The 23025-nt window shown below is 34.0% G+C and overlaps 1 protein-coding gene across 1 annotated transcript in view; it reads left to right on the top strand.

The window, feature by feature from the left end:
• PTPRQ (protein tyrosine phosphatase receptor type Q) overlaps positions 1–23025 on the top strand; it is a 200457-nt gene that overhangs the window by 47685 nt on the left and 129747 nt on the right. Inside the window, exons 18-23 of the mRNA XM_064590841.1 lie at positions 11167–11327; positions 12070–12215; positions 17008–17176; positions 18595–18885; positions 19142–19417; positions 19778–19929. Coding sequence (XP_064446911.1) covers positions 11167–11327; positions 12070–12215; positions 17008–17176; positions 18595–18885; positions 19142–19417; positions 19778–19929 — 1195 coding nt within the window. The remainder of the gene's footprint in view (positions 1–11166; positions 11328–12069; positions 12216–17007; positions 17177–18594; positions 18886–19141; positions 19418–19777; positions 19930–23025) is intronic.

Raw genomic sequence — 23025 nt, 5'->3', positions numbered from 1 at the left:
CATATTTGTCATTTTGAAGACCAGAGATGTCAGTGTTGCTGGGGGTTGGAGAGACAGAGTAATACTGAGGGATAGGAGGCAGACATAGGTCAGGAGCCAAGCCACAAAAAGGATTTAGTTTTCATTTAACTGTAATAAGAGTTACTAGAGAATTTTAAGCACTTTGGGTACTTTATGGAGAAAGAATTGTAGAATTGTAGATGGCAAAACTGTTAGCAGGAATACTAGCTAGGAGCTTATTTTAGTAGTCTGGGCAATAGATGTTACTGGCAATGGAGGAGAGAAGTGGGTAGCTTTTTTCTACATCTAGGAAGGAGAGTTGACAGAACTTGGAGATACACTGGCTGTGGGGATAAAAAAAAAAAAAGATGAATCAATGATGACTTTTAGATTTTTGAATCAAGAATGATGCCATTTTATTGAGTTAGGAAAAATGAAAGTGAAACAAGTTAATAAAAGTGAGAATCAAGATTTTATGACTGGGTTTTCTGGCCCATACTGTAGGGACAGTCTCATCCCTCTATACAGTGATCATGCTGTGTAAATTCAACTCCCCAGTGGTGCTTTCTCTCTCCTCTTTTGAGGTGTCTCTTTTCTGTCTCACTTCATAAGATGGATTCTAGGTGCAAGGGAAGCCCACTGAAAGTGGGGTCAGGGAATCTCAAGTCTGTAATATTATGGCTCATCTTACCTGGCTTTTTGGGAATCGTGCTGCTGCCCACCTGTAGTCATAGCTTCTAGTCACAGTTTCTAGTTCTGATTTTCCGTTCTATCCTTGATCCAACCTCAGGCTTATTCTAATGCCCTAGCTCTCTTAGCATGTCTGTCTTAACCTTCAGATAGCTAGATGCTTTCATCAATCTACAGTGGGCAGGATTGCAAAGGTAACTTCCACATCCTTCCCTAGCCCTGGATGATCTGCTAGAGGGGCGTTTAGATCTTGCTGAACATGGTGGCATACTGAAGACAGAGATTCTGTAAGAGGCTTATCATTTTTCTCTCCATCCTAAGAAGGAGCAAGCCCTTCTTACTACCATTCAGAGGGGTATTTATAGAGACATTGAGTCAGAGAAGCTGCTCCTAGGATCAGCTGGAGAGTTTAAGATTGCAGAATTAGGGTGGTCACTATGTGGGGCATCATCCAAGAGAATCACCTCCCTCCTTTGTACTGGAGAGAGCCAGGGTCCCCCTTTTAAGACTGTTGAAGTATATCCCCAGCTGTAGGATGACTCTAAAAAAATAATTGAACTGGATCACAGCAAATTCATCAAAACCAGCAAATAGCCAAAAAAAAAAAAAAAAAACCAACAACAAAGCATCAACTAGTGAACAATCTTAAGACTCTTGTAGGGAAAGAAATCCTTGAGCCAGGGCTGCTATATAATCTGTCAAGAACAGGCTACTGGTATGTATTTTACTGTTGACTGCCTGCCTGAATCTAGAATGTTACTGAAAATTTTATATGTATATTTTACCGAGCGGGCAGTAACTCAGTCTCTCCATTCAGAAAGTTCCACTTCAATAAATAAGATACTCTGAAGTCAAAGTAGCCATGAGAATCATGCTAACTTCGCTGGTCTCATAATCTAGGGGCATGGTTCAACTGCAGAGGCCCCACAGCCTGTTTTGAGTAAGGTGTCCTTGTGAAAAATGAACTTGGAGTCCAGTTGTGGGAATGTGGCCACTTTGCCCTGACTCGTTCAGTTAAAGAGCCGTTCAATGACCTTCTAAGTGCCTGAGTGTGTGTGTAACTTATTGGGCAGCCAAGCCTGATAAAGCTGTTGGAATGAATATGTGAATTTTTCTTTTTAAGTGTTAAGATAAAGATTTTTTTTTAATTTTTTAATTTTTATTTTTTTATTCTTATGTTAATCCCCTACATTACGTCATTAGTTTTAGATGTAGTGTTCCATGATTCATTGTTTGTGCATAACACCCAGTGCTCCATGCAGAACGTGCCCTCCTCAATACTCACCACCAGGCTAACCCATCCTCCCACCCCCCAAGATAAAGATTTTTTAAAAGATGCATAAATTTATTAAAACTTTAAAGATATTTCACAACTTATTGAAATTAGAGAAATAATCTCTTAATATATTAACTCTAATAATTTAGACATCCCAGGAGTTAGATTTCAAACGATATAGAAAGAACTGCTTATAAAAGGTTTTAATATTACATGTTTTTGTTCCAAGTCTAGTTTTTTGTCTAGACTTGGAACACTTTTGGAGACATGGGGTTGAATTTTGGCATTGCTGTTCAATTATCTGTGTGGTTCTCTTAAAATATTGGATAAATGGTGGTATTGTTATTAAAAGTGTTCCTGTTTCAGGAGTTCACATTTCTTTCATACTTCTTAGTTTCCATTATTTTAGTTGTTCCAGTAATTACCAGATTCTTTTAAAAACAACATCTTTGGATGTTTGTTATTTTCAGTATGTCTACCAAATGCAGACTGCCAATTTTATTAATTATAATGGGTGACTTCTCTCTTTGTCATGAATATTTCTCTACAAAATGAGGTTTAATGTGCAGACATTTTATAACCACTCCTATGTGAGTCACATTTGATTTTTAGATGGTGTGCACAGAAATCTGCTTTAACTAATTGCACTTTTAAATGATGTTTCCTTTTAAACTTTGTTTTGTGTAATAGCTTTTATCATTTATCAAGATGATAAAAGTAGCATTTTTTCCCTCGGTTATATTGATAAATTATGCTTATATATGTCTAAACGATAAACAGTCTTTGCATTACAAGGGCAACCACCATTAAATAAATGAATTCCTATTAGAGCAGTTATTCTTTTAATACACTTTAGATTGAGGTGTAGTATTGTAGTAAACTGATACAAAGCTCATTTACTTACTTTATATAGATCTTCCTTGACTCACAATAGGGTTACATCCTGATAAACCCATCATAAGTTGAAAGTATCATTAAGTCAAAAATGTACTTAATATACCTAATCTGCAGAATACCACAGCTTAGCCTAGCCTATTTTAAATATGTTTAGAACACCTACGTTAGCCTACAGTTAGGCAAAATCCTCTAACACAGACCTACTTTACAATAAAATGTTGAATACATCATGTAATTTATTGAATACTTTACTGAAACAGAATGGTCATATGGGTACAGAATGGTTGTAAGTGTATTGGTTGTTGATCCTCATGATCGTGTGGCTGACTGGGAGTTGTGGCTTGCTGCCTCTCCCAGTATCATGAGAGAGGATCGTACTGCATATGGCTAGCCAGGGAAAAGGTCAAAATTTAAAATTCTAGGTACACTTCCTGCTGAATGTGTACTGCTCTTCACACCATCATGAAATGGAAAAATTCTAAGTGGAACCATTGTAAGTTGGGAACCATCTGTAGTTGAATTCAACTTGGATTTGTTTAGCAATTTTGCTTCTATATTTTTAGTAAAATTTAACAGTAGTTTTCTTTTTTTGTTTATAAATCTTCTAGGTGAATGCCATATAAGGTATAGCTAAAAGACTGGAGTAAAAGTAATGTTGAAAATTCTAGCTTATGTACAAATCTTGGCTTTTAGATGTTTCTCATTTTCTTAGTAGTAATTTTGAGAACTAATTCTGAACTAGTCAGTCTGACAAATGTTTATTAAACTCTGTGGGGAGATAAAAAATATAGAGAGAATTTAAAAATGATTGTAGACTAATTGGAGATAAAGTATGTGTGTGAAATAATTCTAAAAATACTTGCTAAGTAGTATATTAGGAAGTCAGCTTTTTTAAGAATGTCATTGGTCAAATAATTTCTCCTGTAACATAAAAGTTTACCTTTTGAAATGGCCTTCTATTTGCTCAAAGTATGCTTAGGTCTCTTGCTTCCAGTTTTCTAAAATATGTTCACCCTATTAAAACTACTGTTTGAGCATACAATATAGATCAATAATCAGAAAGGGAAGGTTATAAAGATAGATTGATAAATCAGGAGAACATCTCATTGGAAACAGTACAGTAGTCTCCCCTTTTCTGCGGTTTTGCTTTCTGCAATATCACTTACCCACAGTCAACCGCAGCCCAGAAGTGGATGATCCTCCTGACAAATCATCAGAAGGTCAATAATACCTAATGCTGCATCACAATGCCTACATCATTCACCTCGCTTCATTTCATCACGTAGGCATTTCATCATGTTACATCTTCACAAGAAGAAGGGTGAGTACAGTACAATAAGATATTTTAAGAGAGGTCACATTCACATAATTTTATTATAATATATTGTTATAATTATTCTATCTCATTATTAGTTATTGTTGTTAATCTCTTACTGGGCCTAACTTATAAATTAAACTTCATCATAGGTATGTATATACAGAAAGAAACATAGATAGGGTTCAGAACTGTCTATGGTTTCAGGCAGAAATCCACTGGGGGTCTTGGAATGTATCCTCTATGGATTAAGGAGGACAATTTTATATGAAGGCTTGGAGGCATATGAATGAACTGTGCCAGGAAGTTGATAAGTAGCATTGTAGAAATGGAATATTGGGGTCAAATTGGGCTGGGAGAGATATGAACACAGGTAGAAGAAGTGGTTCAATACAAGGATGCCCTTGAGTTGTTTAACTTGAGGTTTCTAGAGGGATATTAAAAGCTCCATCTCAGTTCTATTTGTTAGTCATTTTTCTGAATGACCTGGGTGAACGTGAGTGCCAAGTCATAAACAGGCTACTTGTGGGCCACCTGTGCTTTGCTGGACCTGTGAACTGTTAATAAATTTTGAATAGAATTCTGTCAGCATTTAACAATGAATAGATCTCTAGTAAAACTTCAGGTTCCTTTGTTTCTTACAGAAATCAGGAAGTTCCCTGTGATAAAAATCAGCTGGAGTTGAATAGAAACTATCTTTAGATGGAGCAGTTGCTTGGCAATTTACCAGAGTTCCCACTACACCCTGTTTCAAATCCAGTCTTCTTAGTCATTTATTTTGCTTGGGTGGATCTTGAATTTTTACACCTTCAATTTAGGGGTCTTTAAATCACATTTGTGATATGTACACAGCTGGGAGAGATTGTGATTTCCTTGCATTACAGACTTGGGGGAAAAACCATCTTGGAGAGGTAGGCAAAAGGGCCCAAGAGGGATAGTGTAGTCATTAGTATTTTGGGAGAAATGTGTTAAGTTTCTTACCTATATAATTTATTTTTCATAAAAATATCTTAAAGAGAATATTATTCCCACTTTGTAGGTGTGGAACTGAGTTCTGAGATTAAGGAGTTACTTAAATTTACAGAGCTAGAAGATGACAGTAAGAATTCATACCTAGATCTTAGTCCTAAATCATGCATTTCTCAAATCACTAGCAATAAATGTTATAAATGGCATTTGTTCTAAATATTCAGCAGTATACTTACAGGATTAGGGAAGTCTTAGTTTGATAAAAGTATTTGTGATAAACACTTATGGGGTTATGATAAATTCAGTTTATTGCATCAACTCATATGGGCTATTTCTACCAAAAAAAATCACTCGTTTGTTATTGGTCTGCATTAATTGATATATTCATTGTGAGGGAATAAGTATACTGTTTCATGTGCAAACCATTTGGTTACTGGTCTCTGTCTGTACTATATAGACAAAGTAGAGCTTGTTCAGGGAGGAATGATGCAAATGGAAATACTCAGGATCAAGGCATGTGAGAAACTGCTGGGGGAGAATGGGAAGAGGTTTCAGTCAAGACTTGTAGTTTCAAGTTACTAGACCCAACTTAAACTGGCTTACACAAAAATGGGAATTTATTGACACATGGCTGAAAATCCGGGATATACTAATTGGATGTAGGAGCTCAAATAATTTCATTAGATGTGGTTAACAGTAGGAAGCTTGCGTGGATAACAGCAAGACAGCCTTATAGCTTAAGTATAATGGTACAGGAAGAAAGCAGGAGATGATGAAGTTAGAGAGGTGGGCAGCACAGATACATGGATTTTTGAGGCTTGAATAAGGGTATACATATATCTCTATTTGCCCATCTATTAGGAGAATATGAATTTCAATATTGTACAGGATTTAAAATTTTTATTTTAACCCTGTACCTAAAGATCACACTGCTAGAGAAAATACTCCAAGGACTTCCCACTCCTCTTGTAATAAAATTCAAACTTCTTATTCTGGCCTGAGGAATTGCATCCACTCTCAGGGAATGAAATCTTTTTCCTTCAGCTCAAGCACAACCCTCCTCCTGTCTTCTGGTCCTTAATTCCTTGTGTCTACTCTAAGATCATGGTTTATAAATGGCTCCCCAGCTTCAACCTCATTCTCTTTATGGCTTTTGCCTTTAATCTTATAAATGTGTCTTTTTTGCTAAAGGCAAACAAACAAGACAAAATCGAGCCAAATCAACCAGCCAACCAAATGATGACAATAAGAAAACAGCGACAACAAATAAATACCCTGCTTTCACTCAGACCTTCTCTGAAACTCTAGAAGAGCTTTAGGATCATAAACTGTGCAGCTATTTATGTCTTACTAGTTTGGAGTTGTTTAATACATAATTGTGAGTCTATTAGACCTACTCAGCTATGCAGGGTAGTTGTTCTAGAGTAAGGTGCAACATAGAAGAGCAGGTTCCTTATACTGGGAAAATTAGTGAAAATCACTGGTTCATAGAGGAAGAGAATATTTGACAGAGTCAAGTGGATGCTGAAATTATTGGGAGTGTTATTTAGTTAGTGAAATATTTAATCTAGAATATTTATATAACAGCAGATTATAGCTTTGAAAATAAATACATAGGAATGGACAAGGATGGATATGTCATTTGGTTAGATTACCCACATGGAACAAAATACCAAATGATGAAATTGAGAATTAAGACCATGACCTTTCAAAGGGTCTCAAACCATGTGTAGAAAACCATTCATGTTCATGCTTAGGGAAGTGGAATTTGTTTCAGTCTTCCCAGGTGGTTTTGGTACTCAAGATTCCTTCACTGGCAGTTGTTGCTTAACATGATCTTGATGTGATAAGAGATGAGCAAAGTAAGTTCTAAACCAGACCAAAGAAATTGCTCTTCTACTCTAGAATTTCCTTTATGCCTAGATGTCAAAATGTGCTCCGTTTTTTGAAAAAAAATCATAATGAGGAAATAACTTTATTTTAAAGACTCCATTAATCCCATCCCAAGACATTTTCTTGGTGTTACCAGTGAATATAGACAGAAAAACTGCATCCTATATTTATTCAGAATAGTTCCAAGGTCATTCAAATTCTTTTGATGTCTCAAATTCAAGAAAGCTTTTAAAATGTTCTAGTAAGTTTCTAGAATTAAATCAGTAAAACAAAGGCACTGAGGACTCCCCTCAAGTTTTTTTTCAGTTTGAAAATTTACACTGAGTAGGAGGTTTGCCTGCTGTTGAAAGTTATCTATTTTAGAGATTAAGTATTGTTGGCATTTATATTCCTTCCATTTCTACACAGTTTATACTTTTGGATATGTAAGACTTAGACCTGTTTTGTCAGGGAGGCCTCTATTCTTTCTCTCCCCACCACACTCAGCTCCCTATTCTACTCGCAAACCTTACAAACTAACTTTCTAGTCAACAATTTCCTACATCTTTGGGAGCTATGCTTTAGTCTCCTTTTCTAGATGTTACCAATAGTCAAATTTTACAGATTTATTATTTTTTTATGATTTAATTTTTTTGCTCTTCTCCTTTTCTTTGCTGTTAGCCACTGGTGGGGCGGGATGGGGAGAGGTGTTGTCCTTGTCCTTAAAGGGATCCCATTCTTATTAATTAATTGTTTTATAATTATTTACTATTTTGTCTATTTTGAAGACAGGGGCTAAATCTTACTCATATTTATTTCTAACATAGTTCCTGAATAAAGTAGATGTTCAATAAATTTTGTCAAATGTTGATTGTATACATATCATTTCTAAATTCAGAGGGGCTGGGGAGGTATCTATCCTTTGTTTGGAGCACTAATTGAAAGAACAATGCCTTTCTAACTCTAATATATATTGTTTTCCATTTAAAACATTACAGTAGAATATAGAAAAGGAAATGTGTATGTTATGCAAAAAGGAAAAAGGACCACAAATGACCAATATACATATGAAAAGATATTCTGTCTCACAAATGGTTAGGGATGTACAGATTAAATAGATTTTTGTTTGGTCAAACTTGCAGTAATTAAGAAGATTAATATCCAGACTGGTAATAAGAGTTTTCCAAAAGATGTGCTCTCACACATTGTTGTTGTGGCTCTAAATTATAATCACTCATAGTTTGGAAAGGAAACAATTTTGGAACAGTAATAATTAGAATTTTTAAAAAATCAAACCATTTGATTCAATGATTACACTACTGGGAATTTAACCTATAGAAATCCAGGTGCCATTATGAAAAGGCATTTGTGTAAGAATGATTACTGCATCATGGTTAGTAACTAAGAGAGAGAGAGAGAGAGAGAAAGCAACCTAAATGTTAATTTTATAGAAGAATGGCTGAATAACTATGATATATCCAAATTAGGGAAAATAATGGTAAGAATCATTGTTATTATCACATAGATAGATCATATAAGCAAAAAACAAGATATAGAAGAACATATACTTTTATAAATGGAAATAAAACACTCTAATGGAACACCTAATATTCCTATTATAACATTTTTAAACTAATAAGAACAAAACAGAGATCTTTAAACTAAGCCAGTTAAAACCAAAAGATTATGGCCATGTCAAACCAGGGTTTCTTATGCACGGGAGGGAGTGTGACCCATCTGAACTGCAGGGCTGCTCACTGAGACTCCTCCTTGGAGTGCAGAGAGCTCAGGCGTCAGCCCAGAGGTTCATGGGTCTTTTCTCCAATCTGGCAATTGCATAAGAGCAAGGTGGATGGAGTCAGATCCTCAGAGACTGCAGCACTTCTCTCTCATTTTTACTTCCAAGTTCTCAGTTATAGAGCAAACTGTCTCTTGATCTATGTTCTGAATTTAGATCAGAAATTGAAATTTCAGTTGAAGTTTACTGATGCTCAGATATTTTTTTTTACCTTAGTCATTAAAATATCAGCAACAATCCTAAACTCCAAAAGAAAAACAAAAAAACCTGAAACAGCAAGACATATCAGTATCTGAAAAATTTTGTTAGTACTATTTTGTCTCAGGGTAAACCAGTATAGATGTAGAAACTATATCTGTATATGCTGAGGTGGATTATTGGTTTTGTTATTCAGACAATTTATAAAGACTATCTTCTTCTTACCAAAATATCTGGATATGTGAGACAGAATTTACTTTTGACCTGCCTTTTCCAGGTGATTGCCTCCATTCTACATTATTTATGGAACATAATCAGGGTTTTTCTTCCTGTAGGCATAGTCATCTGCACTACTTTGTTGTGAAGGTCAGGGCAAGAAGGTAGTGAGGCAAGACAGCAGATAGCATTAAAAAATATGCTTGAAAAGGAATTTTAAAAATAGATAAAATGCAATTAGATTACTTTAGCTAATTTCATAGCTTTGGAGATCTGAATTGGATTAACCATACTGCAGTGTTCTAATGACCTGTGACCAATGACAGGAGTATGCAATTGGGTAAAGTTTCTATGACAAGGCATCTTTCTCTGAGACTAACAGCCACAGCATTAAGTTCTAAAAGCCCCCTCCTGGGTCTCAGTGAAGTCCCTACTGCTTCTGAGAGACACTGTCTGATGGAACTGTTTCAAATTGCTGAATAGCCTTGCTAATCCTGCCTGTCTCCAATCCCATACTCTGAATCCATATTTTTCTCACTATGGTAAGCTTTCCAACTACTTTTCAGATAACCGTACTTAATATTTGGAGTGGATTGACACTTTTGTAATAGTAAAACCATGCCTGAAATGTCTGTCTTTGTGGATACTCTTACTTATTTCAATGGCAAAGAGAGAGTGTTTTATATTCAGAGAAAATAATATCCATTTACTTCTTGGGTGCTTTGTGATACAGAGGAAAAATGAGATTACATGAGAGATACTTTTTCTGTGATTTGATCATATTCCCTTACATTCTTTCATAATTAATTTTATTGCTCTTAAAAATCTAAACTTCTTTTTTTTGAAAGATTTGTTTATTTGAGAGAGAGGTGGGGGAGGGACAGAGGGAGAGAGAGAATCTCAAGCAGACTCCCCACTGAGCACAGAGCCTGACGCAGGGCTGGATCCCAGGCCCCCGAAAGGATGACCTGAGTCGAAATCAAGAGTCAGACGCTTAACTGACTGAGCCACCCAGGTGCCCCTAAATTTCTTTTTAAATGCAGTTTTCAGTACCCCTATATACATGTTCATTTTTTAATTTAGATTCTAATCTATACTTAATTCAAAACTATAGAAACTCTATGAGCATGACTGAAATAAAATAATTGTAGTCTTATATTACTTAGCAACATTTTGTTCTTTAGATTTTCTTTTTCCCCTTGTGATTTCAGTACTTACTTGGAGAGTTTTTAATCAATATTTATTTGTGTTTTCTTTTCTGGAGTGACATTTTAAGTACTTCTAAGATTTAATTGGATGAAAGACATGAGCTCTACCTTTTTCTTTTTTGTATATTATACGTACACTATTTTCAGTTTGTTTCCAGTTAATACATAATTTATTATAAATTAATAATTAAAGGGTAATTAATATAATTAATAAACAAAAGATAACCCATAGGCTCACTATTTTAGGTGATACTATTCAAATATTTACTATTTTTTGAATTGGTCTAAGGTAAATATTACTTTTGTACAATATATGAAAAGTGAATTTGTTTGACAAAGAGTATAAATAAGATGTTGCCAGCACTTAAAAAGAAAAATATTTGAACAAACTAAAACATGGGTATGAAAAGGAGTAGTATAATTATTTGGACTACACAGTATTCCTAGAGCTCTATTGAAATCAGTCCAGGTAAATTCTAATAAGAACATCTTATTAACACTTGATTGAGTTACTAAATATACTTGAAAACAAAAGAAATTTATTTATTGAATTATTTTGAATTTCACCCTTTTCAGCATTTCAGAATAAGTGGCTTCTTTATCCTGTTAGTCTGGATTAAGATATTTCTGTGCATTAATGTTGCTTATTTTTAATGTGCTTGTGCTCAAAATGTATATGTAATGTTTAATAGTCAATTATACAGATAATTTCTTTTTTTTCTCCCAGGGATAGATCATCATTAAAAGCTATTAATGTAACTGAAACATCATTAGAATTCTCAGATTTGGACTATGATGTTGAATATAATGCTTATGTAACAGCTAGCACCAGGTTTGGTGATGGGAAAATGAGAAGCAGTATCATTAACTTTCGAACACCCGAGGGAGGTGAGTCCTTTGGGATGTAGGCCAAGTAAAAGAAGATCCTACTCAGAAAAAATAAGCATTAAATATCGAAATGTATTATTAAGCTTAATATCTGTCATCATTTTGGAGGCAAATTGCTTTTTGGTCATTTCCTAGCTGTGTGATGTTGGGAAAGCTAATCTCTCCGTGCTTCAGTTTCCTATCTGTATTAATGGAAACGATATATACCTAATTTACAGGGTCCTTAATGGAAACGATATATACCTAATTTACAGGGTCCTTATGAGGATTAGATGAGTTTATATTTGTAAATGCACTCAGTACAGAACTTGACAGTTAGTAAGCATTTTATGTATTTGTTAAATGAAACAAAGTAAAATGCATGAAGTTAGTTCTCTACCTTTGCTCTCTATTATCAGATTTCAAGATTCTAAGTTAAATTAGAATTTCACATTATGTGTTTTATGTTGGAGACTTGTTATAATGTTTTTTTTTTTCTTCAAATACAGGGCAGTAGGCATGTTTTGGGGCTGGGATTGTGTTTTACCAGTAAGAAATCTAACAGTCCTCTGCTTGGATGTTGCTATGATATAGTGTGAGAGGGATGGCCCAATGAGTCTATGGATTTCATTTCTGACTTCTAATTTTTTTTTTTTTAAATGATGGTCATCACTTATCAAAGACGGGTAAAATTTAGAACATTTCAGACATTATTTGGAGCCACAAGTACAGTTTTCTGTCCAATTGTTGTTTTTTTTTATAGCACCAAGTGATCCTCCCAAAGATGTTCATTATGCAAATCTCAGTTCTTCATCAATAATGCTCTTTTGGATGCCTCCTTCGAAACCTAATGGGATTATACAATATTATTCTGTTTATTACAAAAATACTTCAGGTACTTTTGTGCAGGTAAGACCTGAGTTTTCTTCTAGTTCTTTATTTATATCCTTCAGTTTCATTGATGATGATATAGACTTGGCCTGGTGGAAAAATCATTTATCTTATACTGATAATTATGCACAGACATTTTATAAAACGCCCATTGACGTTGAAAAACGTGATGAGAAATGTCAGATACATTTTAATCTAGCTATGCATGCTCCCACATTTCAAATGTATTGCTAACAATGAAACTGCCACCTATTTAAAATTCTATGTATAAATATGGCCCTTAATTCTACTTCTCCAAGAAGTGTTCTCTGAGGAGTTAATGGTTTAATTTACCCTCGGCTATTTCTTAGCTAAATTTTTTCCCTTTTGTTTGTATACAATATAAATAGTTTTCAAGTTTGGATGTGTTTGCGTATTTTTTTTTTTTTTTAAATTTTCAACTACTAGCAGGAGGGGTTGTTATTATTATTTAGTATTAGATGTAATAAAACCACTAGTAATGTGGTTATTTAACTTGAAGTATGCAGGGTTTTAGGATCACACAGTTTTCTGATGTGAATGATGGTTATGAAAGTAGCTAAAATGCATTTCATGTAGAGAAGTATTTTCAGTTTACTCAATAGAGATCCTCTATTTTATCCAAACTAAATATTTTATAGAACTCTAATATATAAAAAAGGTAAAAATTAGGAACGGTTATGATTGAATCAGGAATGGAGGGAGTTGGAATATAATTTGGAAAAAAACTAACTTCAAAGAAATGTTGCAATTTACAATCTCAGGAAATAAAGCATGCTTTATTGTACTCTTTGCTTTAGTGTGTCTACGATGCAATTTAGGCCGGTCAGTGGGGTCAGAGCAGGACGTTACCAGCCGTCTCAGGACTAACCTAGTAACCAGTGGGGTCAGAGCAGGACGTTACCAGCCATCTCAGGACTAACCTAGTAACCAGTGGGGTCAGAGCAGGACGTTACCAGCCGTCTCAGGACTAACCTAGTAACCAGTGGGGTCAGAGCAGGACGTTACCAGCTGTCTCAGGACTAACATAGCAACCTAGCAGTGAATAAGACAAAGTCAAGGTTGGTTTTGTTTTTATATTCTGCTCAAGGCCCTCTAAAGGTAGGGGTTGAATAAGTGTGACTACTTAAAACTTCATGCCAAAAGGAAAACTACTTTATACAAGACATGAAGATATAGATATAACTATATATATATAAATATATATAGTTATAGGTGTAGACTTTTTAAACAAATACCTTAAGAACAGCAGAAGAAAGGAGGATCCTTTTTCCCTGCTTCTATGTACATTAAGCAATTTCTGTTATTCCTTCTTGTTCTACGCTATTTGGAGAAAAGAAATGGGATTAGTGTGCAATTTATTATTATTTTTAACACAATGTTGTTTACAAATTTAACAATGTGTCATTATGTCACAGAGGCCGTTCAAAATGCAGATTTTTCTTCTTTCATGCATTTAACAAAAATATTGCAAAGTGACGTCAGTAGTTCTAAATCTTAGTAAAGGTTTTGCCTCTGCACAATTTACTTTATGACCGGTATGCAAAATTCTGTTTTGGTTCTCTTTGTCCACATCTAAATAATGAAGTGTAAACATCTAACTATAGTTTCAACATGATCTTATGAGCCTATTTACTCAAACCTGGGTATATGATACCATCCCATCTATAATTCATCTATCTTAGAAAATGTAATCTTTTATTAAATAATCTTAAGAATGCTTTTAAGTGTGACAGCTGCAAGAGGGCACAGGCTAATGATGTGAAAACATTTCTCATGTTGCTTGAAGTTCATCCGTGCTTTAATTTGTTCCTTCAGTTAGCATTAAATACAGCATCTTCACTTCCTAATTTTCTATTTGGGGTTGGCAGAATAGAAGAAATCCTCGAAATGAAAATTATACAGCCAAATAAGTGTATCGCTTTTTTCTTCCTCCTTCTCTTTCCCACAGAACTTTGTAGAATACTTCATGCACAGTACATCATATTCTGCTTTTCATTCCTGGTATCTGCTTACTTGTCTTAGCTCCTATGCCATAGCAAATAACTTGAAGAAAAGAGTCATGTGACACGTATCTTTCCATCCCCCAAAGTCCTCTGGTACTGTATCATACATAGGTTTAATGCTCAATAAATATTTTTAGTTGAAAGAACATAAAATTATTGTAATAGACCAACATTATTTTTGGTACTTAGTCATAATGATGGAGCATTTGAGTTTGTGGTGAAGTGATTTTTCCTTCTTACCTTGGGGAATTTAATCTCTCTGCTACCATTTGTTTTTCCTTTGCTTGCTGCACATTGTGTTTAGTAGAGTGTATTAACTCTTCCACATTTTCACTTTTACCCACTTATGTCATATCTCCTCCTGTGCCTGACATAGTGTCTTGTTATACTAACAAAATGCTAATTGAATTTGGAAGCTTTCACTATATAACTTCTGGCTGCTTTTATATATACAAAGTAGCAAGTCTTAATTCGATAATTTGAGCTGAAAGTTTTTCCCAAAACAAATAAAATGACTGAAATGATCATCTAGATAATTGATCTGATTCCAAATTTATTACATGTCTAGGCATGCTAAGTCACATATTCATCAGGAATGACTTCTGGATGCTTCAGAATAATTCATTTCTGAATAATCAATAGGTAATTTATTATTGGTAATCAATAGGTAATTTATGACAGGTAATCAGAATAAATTCTATAACAAAGAAAAATTAAAATTTATACCAAAAAGCTATGTTAATATATTTTTCATTACATACTGTGACTTATTTATTTTATAACTGGAAGTCTGTACATTTTGATCACCTTCACCCATTTTGCCCACCCCCCCCCACCCTGCAACTCTGGCAACCACCAATCTGTTCTCTGTATCTGTGAGTTCAGGGTTTTGGTTTTTTGTTTGTTTTAGATTCCACATATGAATGGGATCATATGGTATTTGTCTTTCTCTGTTGGACATATTTCATGCAGCATTATGCCTTCAAGGTTCATGTTTGCTGTCACAAATGGCAAGATTTCCTTCTCTTTAAATGGCTGACTAATTAATTACATTAATATTTTTAAGAGATACTTCATGTAAGCCAGTTATTCCATGTGTCAAATAGGTATGTTAAAAGATTTTGAAGTTTACAGATCATATTTTGTGTGAAATTGTTATATTGTTTTAACTTATCTGTTCCTAAATAAGCAACCACAAAATTGAGGTAGATCTTTTATTACACTCATTCTTCCCTCCCTCTCCACCAAATACTGGCAAAAGAACCACAAAACTTTGCTGAATTTAATTTTTTGATACATTATAGAACCATCCTAACTATAAACTTTAGTCAAATTGACTACCCTAAGTTTTTCATTTAGATTTATTTATTTATTTGAGAGAGAGAGTGTGTGTATGTGAGAGTTGGGGGGAGGGGCACTGAGAGGGAAAGAGAGAGAGAATCTCAAGCAGACTCCCCACTGAGGATAGAGACCAACATGGGGATCATTCCAGGACAATGAGGTCATGACCCCAGCCAAAATCAGGAGTCGGATGCTTGGGGTTCCTGGGTGGCTCAGTCAGTTAAGCATCTGCCTTCAGCTCAGGTCATGATCCCAGGGTCCTGGAATTGAGCCCCACCTCAGGCTCCCTGCTAGGTGGGGAGTCTGCCTCTCCCTCTCCCTCTGCCTCTCTCTCTTTCCTCCCTCTGAACCAAATAAATAAATAAAATAAAAAAAAAGAGTTGGATGTTTAACTGACTGAGCCACCTGAGCGCCCCAGATTACCCTATGTTTTTCATTTAAATGAACTAATTATCATTTATTGTGCTTTTAATTGTGTACCAGATATGATATTGTTTTATGTGCTTCCATATCATCTAATCCTTAAATCTCTCTGTGAAGGAGAAATAATTATTCCTTATTTTATAGATGAGGAAGGGAAAGCTTTGAGTTGAGATGATTTATTGAGGGTTACTCTGCTAGAATTGAATTTAGATCTATAGGAAGCTCAAAGCTTTGTATGGATTGGAATGATTGAGCTTTCTTGGTGTAGATGCACATTATTATTAAGACTTATTCATACTAATTGCCTACATAATTTTTAAGTCTATTTTCCTTTATTTTATAATTGGTTTTAACTATGTGTTTTGTGTTTAAAATATGGTCAGAAAGGAAATGATTGTATAAATAAATTCCCTAATCATCAAAAAATTCCTTAGGACAAATATAACTAGGAGTCAGGCAAAAGAATTTTAAAATTGCTCTTACTCTGCATATAAGAAAGAAAATGCATCTAATGGACTTCCTATTTCTCCCCATGATTATAGAAAAAAAAAAGCCTCATTAAAGATGAATAACAACCATTTGAGTTGAGAGAAAGAGGTGAATACTTTCATAATTTCTTCATCATTAGCAGGAAAAAAATAAAAGCCTTTATAATAATCCTAAACTTGTTCAAAAATATATGTCAGTGTTTTGAAAAATACTTGAATGTCTTATAAGGAAAACTGACACTGTAGAGTTGTAGCATTTTCAATTGGCTGCTGAACATTCTCCTTAAGCTGGAAGTTTCTACTCTTTGCTATTCTTTATGTTGGTTTTATGATAAAAACTACTACCATCCATTCCTCTTTTAGTACAACATATTTCCAGTTTAATTATTGCACTAAAATTTTCTATGTTGATTTTTCTCAAATTGACATATTTACGTAATGAGACAACCAATTCATGGATAATAATTATTTTGAGATGTGCATGTGTACTAAAACTATATTCTGAACAATTAAAACAATATGTTTATTTTTCAGAATTTTACACTCCGTGAAGTAACCAATGACTTTGACAATATGACCGTATCTGCAATAATAGAGAAACTGGCAATATTCAGCTACTATACATTTTGGGTAACAGCAAGTACTTCAGTTGGAAATGGGAATAAAAGCAGTGACATAGTTGAAGTATACACAGATCAAGACAGTATGTAAACAAAAATCATTTATTAATCTTTAATAGGATTAATTTAAAACTTTATTTCAGAACCTTTTTTCTATTTGTATATATTGCTAGTGAAATCTAATTTATTTAGGCACATTTAACTAGTTATAGAAGTTTGAAAATGTATTTAATGTTGCTATAAAACTGCTACAATAATAACAGCCTTTTCTATTCATGAAAACTGCTACCATTCATGAAAACTGTCACTTTTATTTCTTCAAAGGATGTCACAGCCATCCAGTTATAAGCATGAAAAATACTGTTGTATACATGGATGGATTTTCCAATACTTAATATACTTGTTCCTCTGCTTTAAGAACTACTCTTTTTTTTTTTTTTTGTAATCTAGCAACTTCCATTTCAGCCTTTGAGTCCAAATAGGACTCTATACAGCATCTTTGTTCTTATTGTGATTTTGACTCAGATACCTGGAATATCTTTACTTTTTTAACCCCAGAAGTTTCTTGTATACAGCGTCAGCAGTATCCTGTTTGTGCTGAGGATTCAGAAAACTCTAATGATTGAAGTGCTTGGTGTTTTTTAGGTTTCAGCTTCAAGAATACAATGATACATAAATCATTGCCTATTTCTTCTTGTTTCTGGTGTCGTTTTATTTCTTAAAGACTAGTCTCTTATTGAGAAATGGCATTGACCTAAACTTCTGCTGATAGTAAGATTCTGTGTTGTCTTAAGATTGTAAACTGGCAGACACAATAAGTAGGAGGAGTGAATGCTTTCCTTCTTAGAACAATCTTTTAAATCGTTTACACATTGAGCAACAGAATAAGATATGAAAAAATATGTGAAAATATGTGCTTTCAGAGTCTTTAGCAAAGTGTTTTAGTGCAGTATGTGGTCAATATCATTTCAGGCATTCTTTAAGTGCAGATCTGTCCCCATATTTTCACCAAACTATAAGTTTTATCAGTGACTATTATAGCACCATGAATAATAAACACTTACTGGGCACAGTTGCAGGTGAGAGGTCTTAGATGTGATATATGTATGCTAAAGATAATCTTTAGAAGACAGAAAATAAAAATATTGTTTAGACAATATACATTATCAAATATTTAAATATCTGAGTATATATACACAGTCATACATGTATAATACATGGATAATCTCCATGTTGTAGGAAAGAAAAGACAAGAGAATATTATATAAAGCAATATCACACATATTAAAGATGACAGGGTTTATATTTTGAATCATTTTTAATATAATTATTTTGAAATGATACTTTGTAATAGGTGGTATTACTACATCTGCATTTAAACAGTGTAAGAGCTGATGGTATAAAAGATGCCATTTCAACAATTACCCTCAGTTTGTGAATTTACTCAACTTTTATTTAGGGTGACTGATAATTTTTATATTTTGCACGTTACCTGCCATAGTACCTGAAGGGTTTGTTGGAAACCTAACTTACAAGTCCATTTCGTCAACTGCAATAAATGTAAGCTGGAGCCCGCCGTCTCAACCAAATGGTCTAGTCTTCTACTATGTTTCTCTGAGCTTACAGCAGACTCCTCATCATGTGAGACCACTTCTCGTTGCATATGAGAGAAACATGTATTTTGATAATCTGGAAAAATATACTGATTATATATTAAAAATCACTCCATCAACAGAAAAAGGATTCTCTGATACCTATACTGCCCAGCTACACATCAAAACTGAAGAAGATGGTAGGCTGGACCCTTTTATTGCCTATAAGCAGATTGTTGCTGTTCTCTTATTTATATTGCTTTTTGATAGAAAACATCATTCTTATATAGAATCTGTTTGTTCTCAAATAATTAGCCTTTCAATAAACATAACTCTATATTTTTTAAATTAAAATAATTATCTGCTAATAAAATTAAGTCCCATCATTATTAAAGCCTCTTCTTTTTAATGCTAATTCACTTTTGTTTCATTTAATATTCTTTTTTTCTTTTATAGTCCCAGAAACTTCACCAATAATCAACACTTTTAAAAACCTTTCCTCTACCTCAGTTCTCTTATCATGGGATCCCCCAGTAAAGCCAAATGGTGCAATAATAAGTTATGATTTAACTTTACAAGGACCAAATGAAAATTACTCTTTCGTTACTTCTGATAATTATCTAATATTGGAAGAGCTTTCGCCATTCACATTATATAGTTTTTTTGCCGCTGCAAGAACTATAAAAGGACTTGGTCCTTCCAGTACTCTTTTCTTTTACACAGATGAGTCAGGTAAGCCGGAATCCATACCTCTTCACTGTTGCAGCCTTGCTCTCTCTTTTTAAGGAACAGCGTGGAAATTGAAAGGATATTCAATTACCTATTTGTAACAGGCTCACAAGTATTCATCTACTTTGCTGAACATTTTTTTTTTTCTTAGCTCAAGCTTCAGAATGAAGTGCTTGTTTAAAACAACTTTGGAACTACTGAGTTCCAAGTATAAAAACGTAATTACTGATGCTATTTATTTCTGAAATTAAAATATCATCATTTTAGAAATCTTAACTAGTGTCTTCAGGAAGCTAGAGTCACAGTGATATTTTTATGCTAAAAGTGTTATGAATGTAAGTTTTATGATGTGTTTTCCTGCAGTGCCTTTAGCACCTCCTCAAAATTTGACCCTAATCAACTACACTTCAGACTTTGTATGGCTGAAATGGAACCCAAGTCCTGTTCCAGGCGGTATTGTTAAAGTATATAGTTTAAAAATTCATGAACATGAAACTGATGCTATATTTTATAAGGTAGGTTGATTATAACAGTATAAGTTAATTTCAAAAATTCAAAAATTGAATTAAAATCTTTTGACATGCCGGGGAAAATGGACTGCTTTAAATTAAATAAGGACCATCTTTTTGAATAATCTTTTTTTCCTACGATTTGAGGATATTTGTGGAAAACACAGAAAACATTTGTCAGATTGGAAGGTGAATACTTTGTAGAGCAATTTACTTAGAATTTACAACTTCTAGATATTTATGAGTTAAGAAATAATTACATTATTTTGTTAATGCTGGAAAGTATGTAGTAAATTTTTTAGACTACTTAAAACCTGTTATTATATTAAATGCAATATATTTCTATTTATTGTTAAGAGAGATACCAAGTGAATGTTTATAACCTTTCAGAAAAGTATTTATGCTGGACATCTGTTAATCTTCCCTGATAGAATATAATCCTACACTACTTGGTCTTTTAAGATATACAGTTATTCTTTTCCTTTCAGTGCTAATTTGTTTGCAACAGTAGATACCCTTTCCCTCCTCCATTTTTAGGTTCCAGAATCAATGAAAAATACCCAAAGAACTGATATAACAAATGATCTCAAGTATACATATATACTTGTATGATTTCTAGCATTTAATTGCCAAAAGAAATGTTATATGACTGGCATTTATTTAAGAAAGTGTTTTTATTTTTTTCCCTAAGGCAAATGAAGAACTGGAATGCTCTTATTTAGTTACAGTAAGAGTGAAAAAACTCTGCAGTAAACATTGTCCCCAATATTATATGTATTATAATTTATTGCTGATGGTAAATCATTTTTATGGCATATGTAGCTTACAAAGTAAATAGTAAATAGCAAAAGCAGTGGTTAAGGTTATGTCATAAGGAGCAATGACTTTCTTTCTGGAAAACAAGATACTACTTTAAAATCTGATTGGCTGAATAAAATTTGAATTATAGTACTCCATAAATGTGGAATCTGTTCCCCAGAAGTGTGAAATTCTATTAATAATGCTAATATGTTTAACATATTCCCATTTTTTGTTTGTTTTATCTGTGTGGGTCACTGGGAAATGTATATCAATGTATATCAAAAGTAAAAAGCAATCATTTTCTTACTGCAATCACATTTTGAGACTTAATGTGCTGCATTATAGCAGTTGCTTAATCTCTTCTGACTCAGTTTCTTCAAGTGCAAAATGGGAGCTATAAAGATGCATACATTAAAAAGTGAGGATTATAAAGGGAAAATCTATATCAAGCATTTAGAATAATCTTTAGCACATGTTAAATGTATTAGCTGTTGTTGTTATTTTAAAAAAGATTTAAAAAAATCCATCAAGCATTGTCATAACACTAAGCATGAAATGACAGTATACCTTTACCTGAATATGAGAAGTTATATTCTAAAATTTTTAAACATCTTGATTTTTCAGTAGAAATGCTACCATTAAAATTTCACTAGTAGCAAACATATAACCTTTATACTATGAATGTTAAATGTACCACTTTTAATTGAGGGAATAGTTTTTCTTTAAAATTTATTACTTTTATCCATTGGACATTCTTTCCTACTTTGTCGAAGATTAGTTGACCATAGAGTTGTGGCTCCATTTCTGGGCTCTCTATTCTGTTCCATTGATCTATGTCTCTGTTTTTGTGCCAGTACCATGCTGTCTTGATGATGACAGCTTTGTAATAGAGCTTGAAGTCCAGAATTGTGATGCCGCCAGCTTTGCTTTTCTTTTTCAACATTCCTCTGGCTACTCGGGGTCTTTTCTGGTTCCATACAAATTTTAGGATGATTTGTTCCATTTCTTTGAAAAAAGTGGATGGTATTTTGATGGGGATTGCATTGAATGTGTAGATTGCTCTAGGTAGCATTGACATCTTCACAATATTTGTTCTTCCAATCCATGAGCATGGAACATTTTTCCATTTCTTTGTGTCTTCCTCAATTTCCTTCATGAGTATTTTATAGCTTTCTGAGTACAGATTCTTTGCCTCTTTGGTTAGATTTATTCCTAGGTATCTTATGGTTTTGGGTGCAATTGTAAATGGGATCGACTCCTTAATTTCTCTTTCTTCTGTGTTGGTGGTGGTGTATAGGAATGCCACTGATTTCTGTGCATTGATTTTATATCCTGCCACTTTACTGAATTCCTGTATGAGTTCTAGCAGTTTTGGGGTGGAGTCTTTTGGGTTTTCCACATAAAGTATCATATCATCTGCAAAGAGTGAGAGTTTGACTTCTTCTTTGCTGATTTGGATGCTTTTTATTTCTTTTTGTTGTCTGATGGGAGGGATGGGGTGACTGGGTGATAGACATTGGGGAGGGTATGTGCTATGGTGAGTGCTGTGAATTGTGTAAGACTGATGAATCACAGACCTGTATCTCTGAAACAAATAAAACATTATATGTTAAAAAAAAAAAAGATAGTAGGAAGGGAAAAATGAAGGGGAAATTGGAGGGGGAGACGAACCATGAAAGACTATGGATTTGAGAAACAAACTGAGGGTTCTAGAGGGGAGGGGGGTGGGGGGATGGGCTAGCCTGGTGATGAGTATTAAAGAGGGCACGTATTGAGTGGAGCACTGGGTGTTATACGCAAACAATGAATCATGGAACACTACATCAAAAACTAATGATGTAGTGTATGGTGATTAACATAACATAATAAAATTAAAATTTAAAAAATTTACTACTTTTAGTTACTCCTTTTTACATCCATTTTCTCTTCTGTCCATTTTCATAGTCTTCTTTTTTAAAAGATATTTATTTATTTTAGAGAGAGAGCATGTGCGTGAGAATGGGGAGGACAGAAGGAGAGGGAAAGAAGCAGACTCCCCTCTGAGGTTGGAGCCCGAGGCAGGGCTCAATTTCAGGACCCTGAGATCATGATCTGAGCAAAAACCGAGTTGGGCACTTAATCGGCTAAGCCACGCAGGCGCCCCTTCATAGTCTATTTTAAGTTCCTTTACATGTACTTCATGCCACCTTATTTCCTTTCCAAGTGTATCGTCCTATTTCCCTTTCTGTGTCTTCTTTTACCGCTGTCTTTTTTTTTTTTTTTTTAAAGATTTTATTTATTTATTTTGACAGACAGAGCGCA

Source organism: Mirounga angustirostris, unplaced genomic scaffold (assembly GCF_029215605.1).
Source record: "Mirounga angustirostris isolate CCGP_5_RB_7025 unplaced genomic scaffold, mMirAng1.0.hap1 SCAF_5, whole genome shotgun sequence".
Taxonomy (NCBI): Eukaryota; Metazoa; Chordata; class Mammalia; order Carnivora; family Phocidae; genus Mirounga; species Mirounga angustirostris.
Note: the sequence above shows the minus strand (reverse complement) of the source record. Positions and strands in the feature narration are given on the sequence as shown.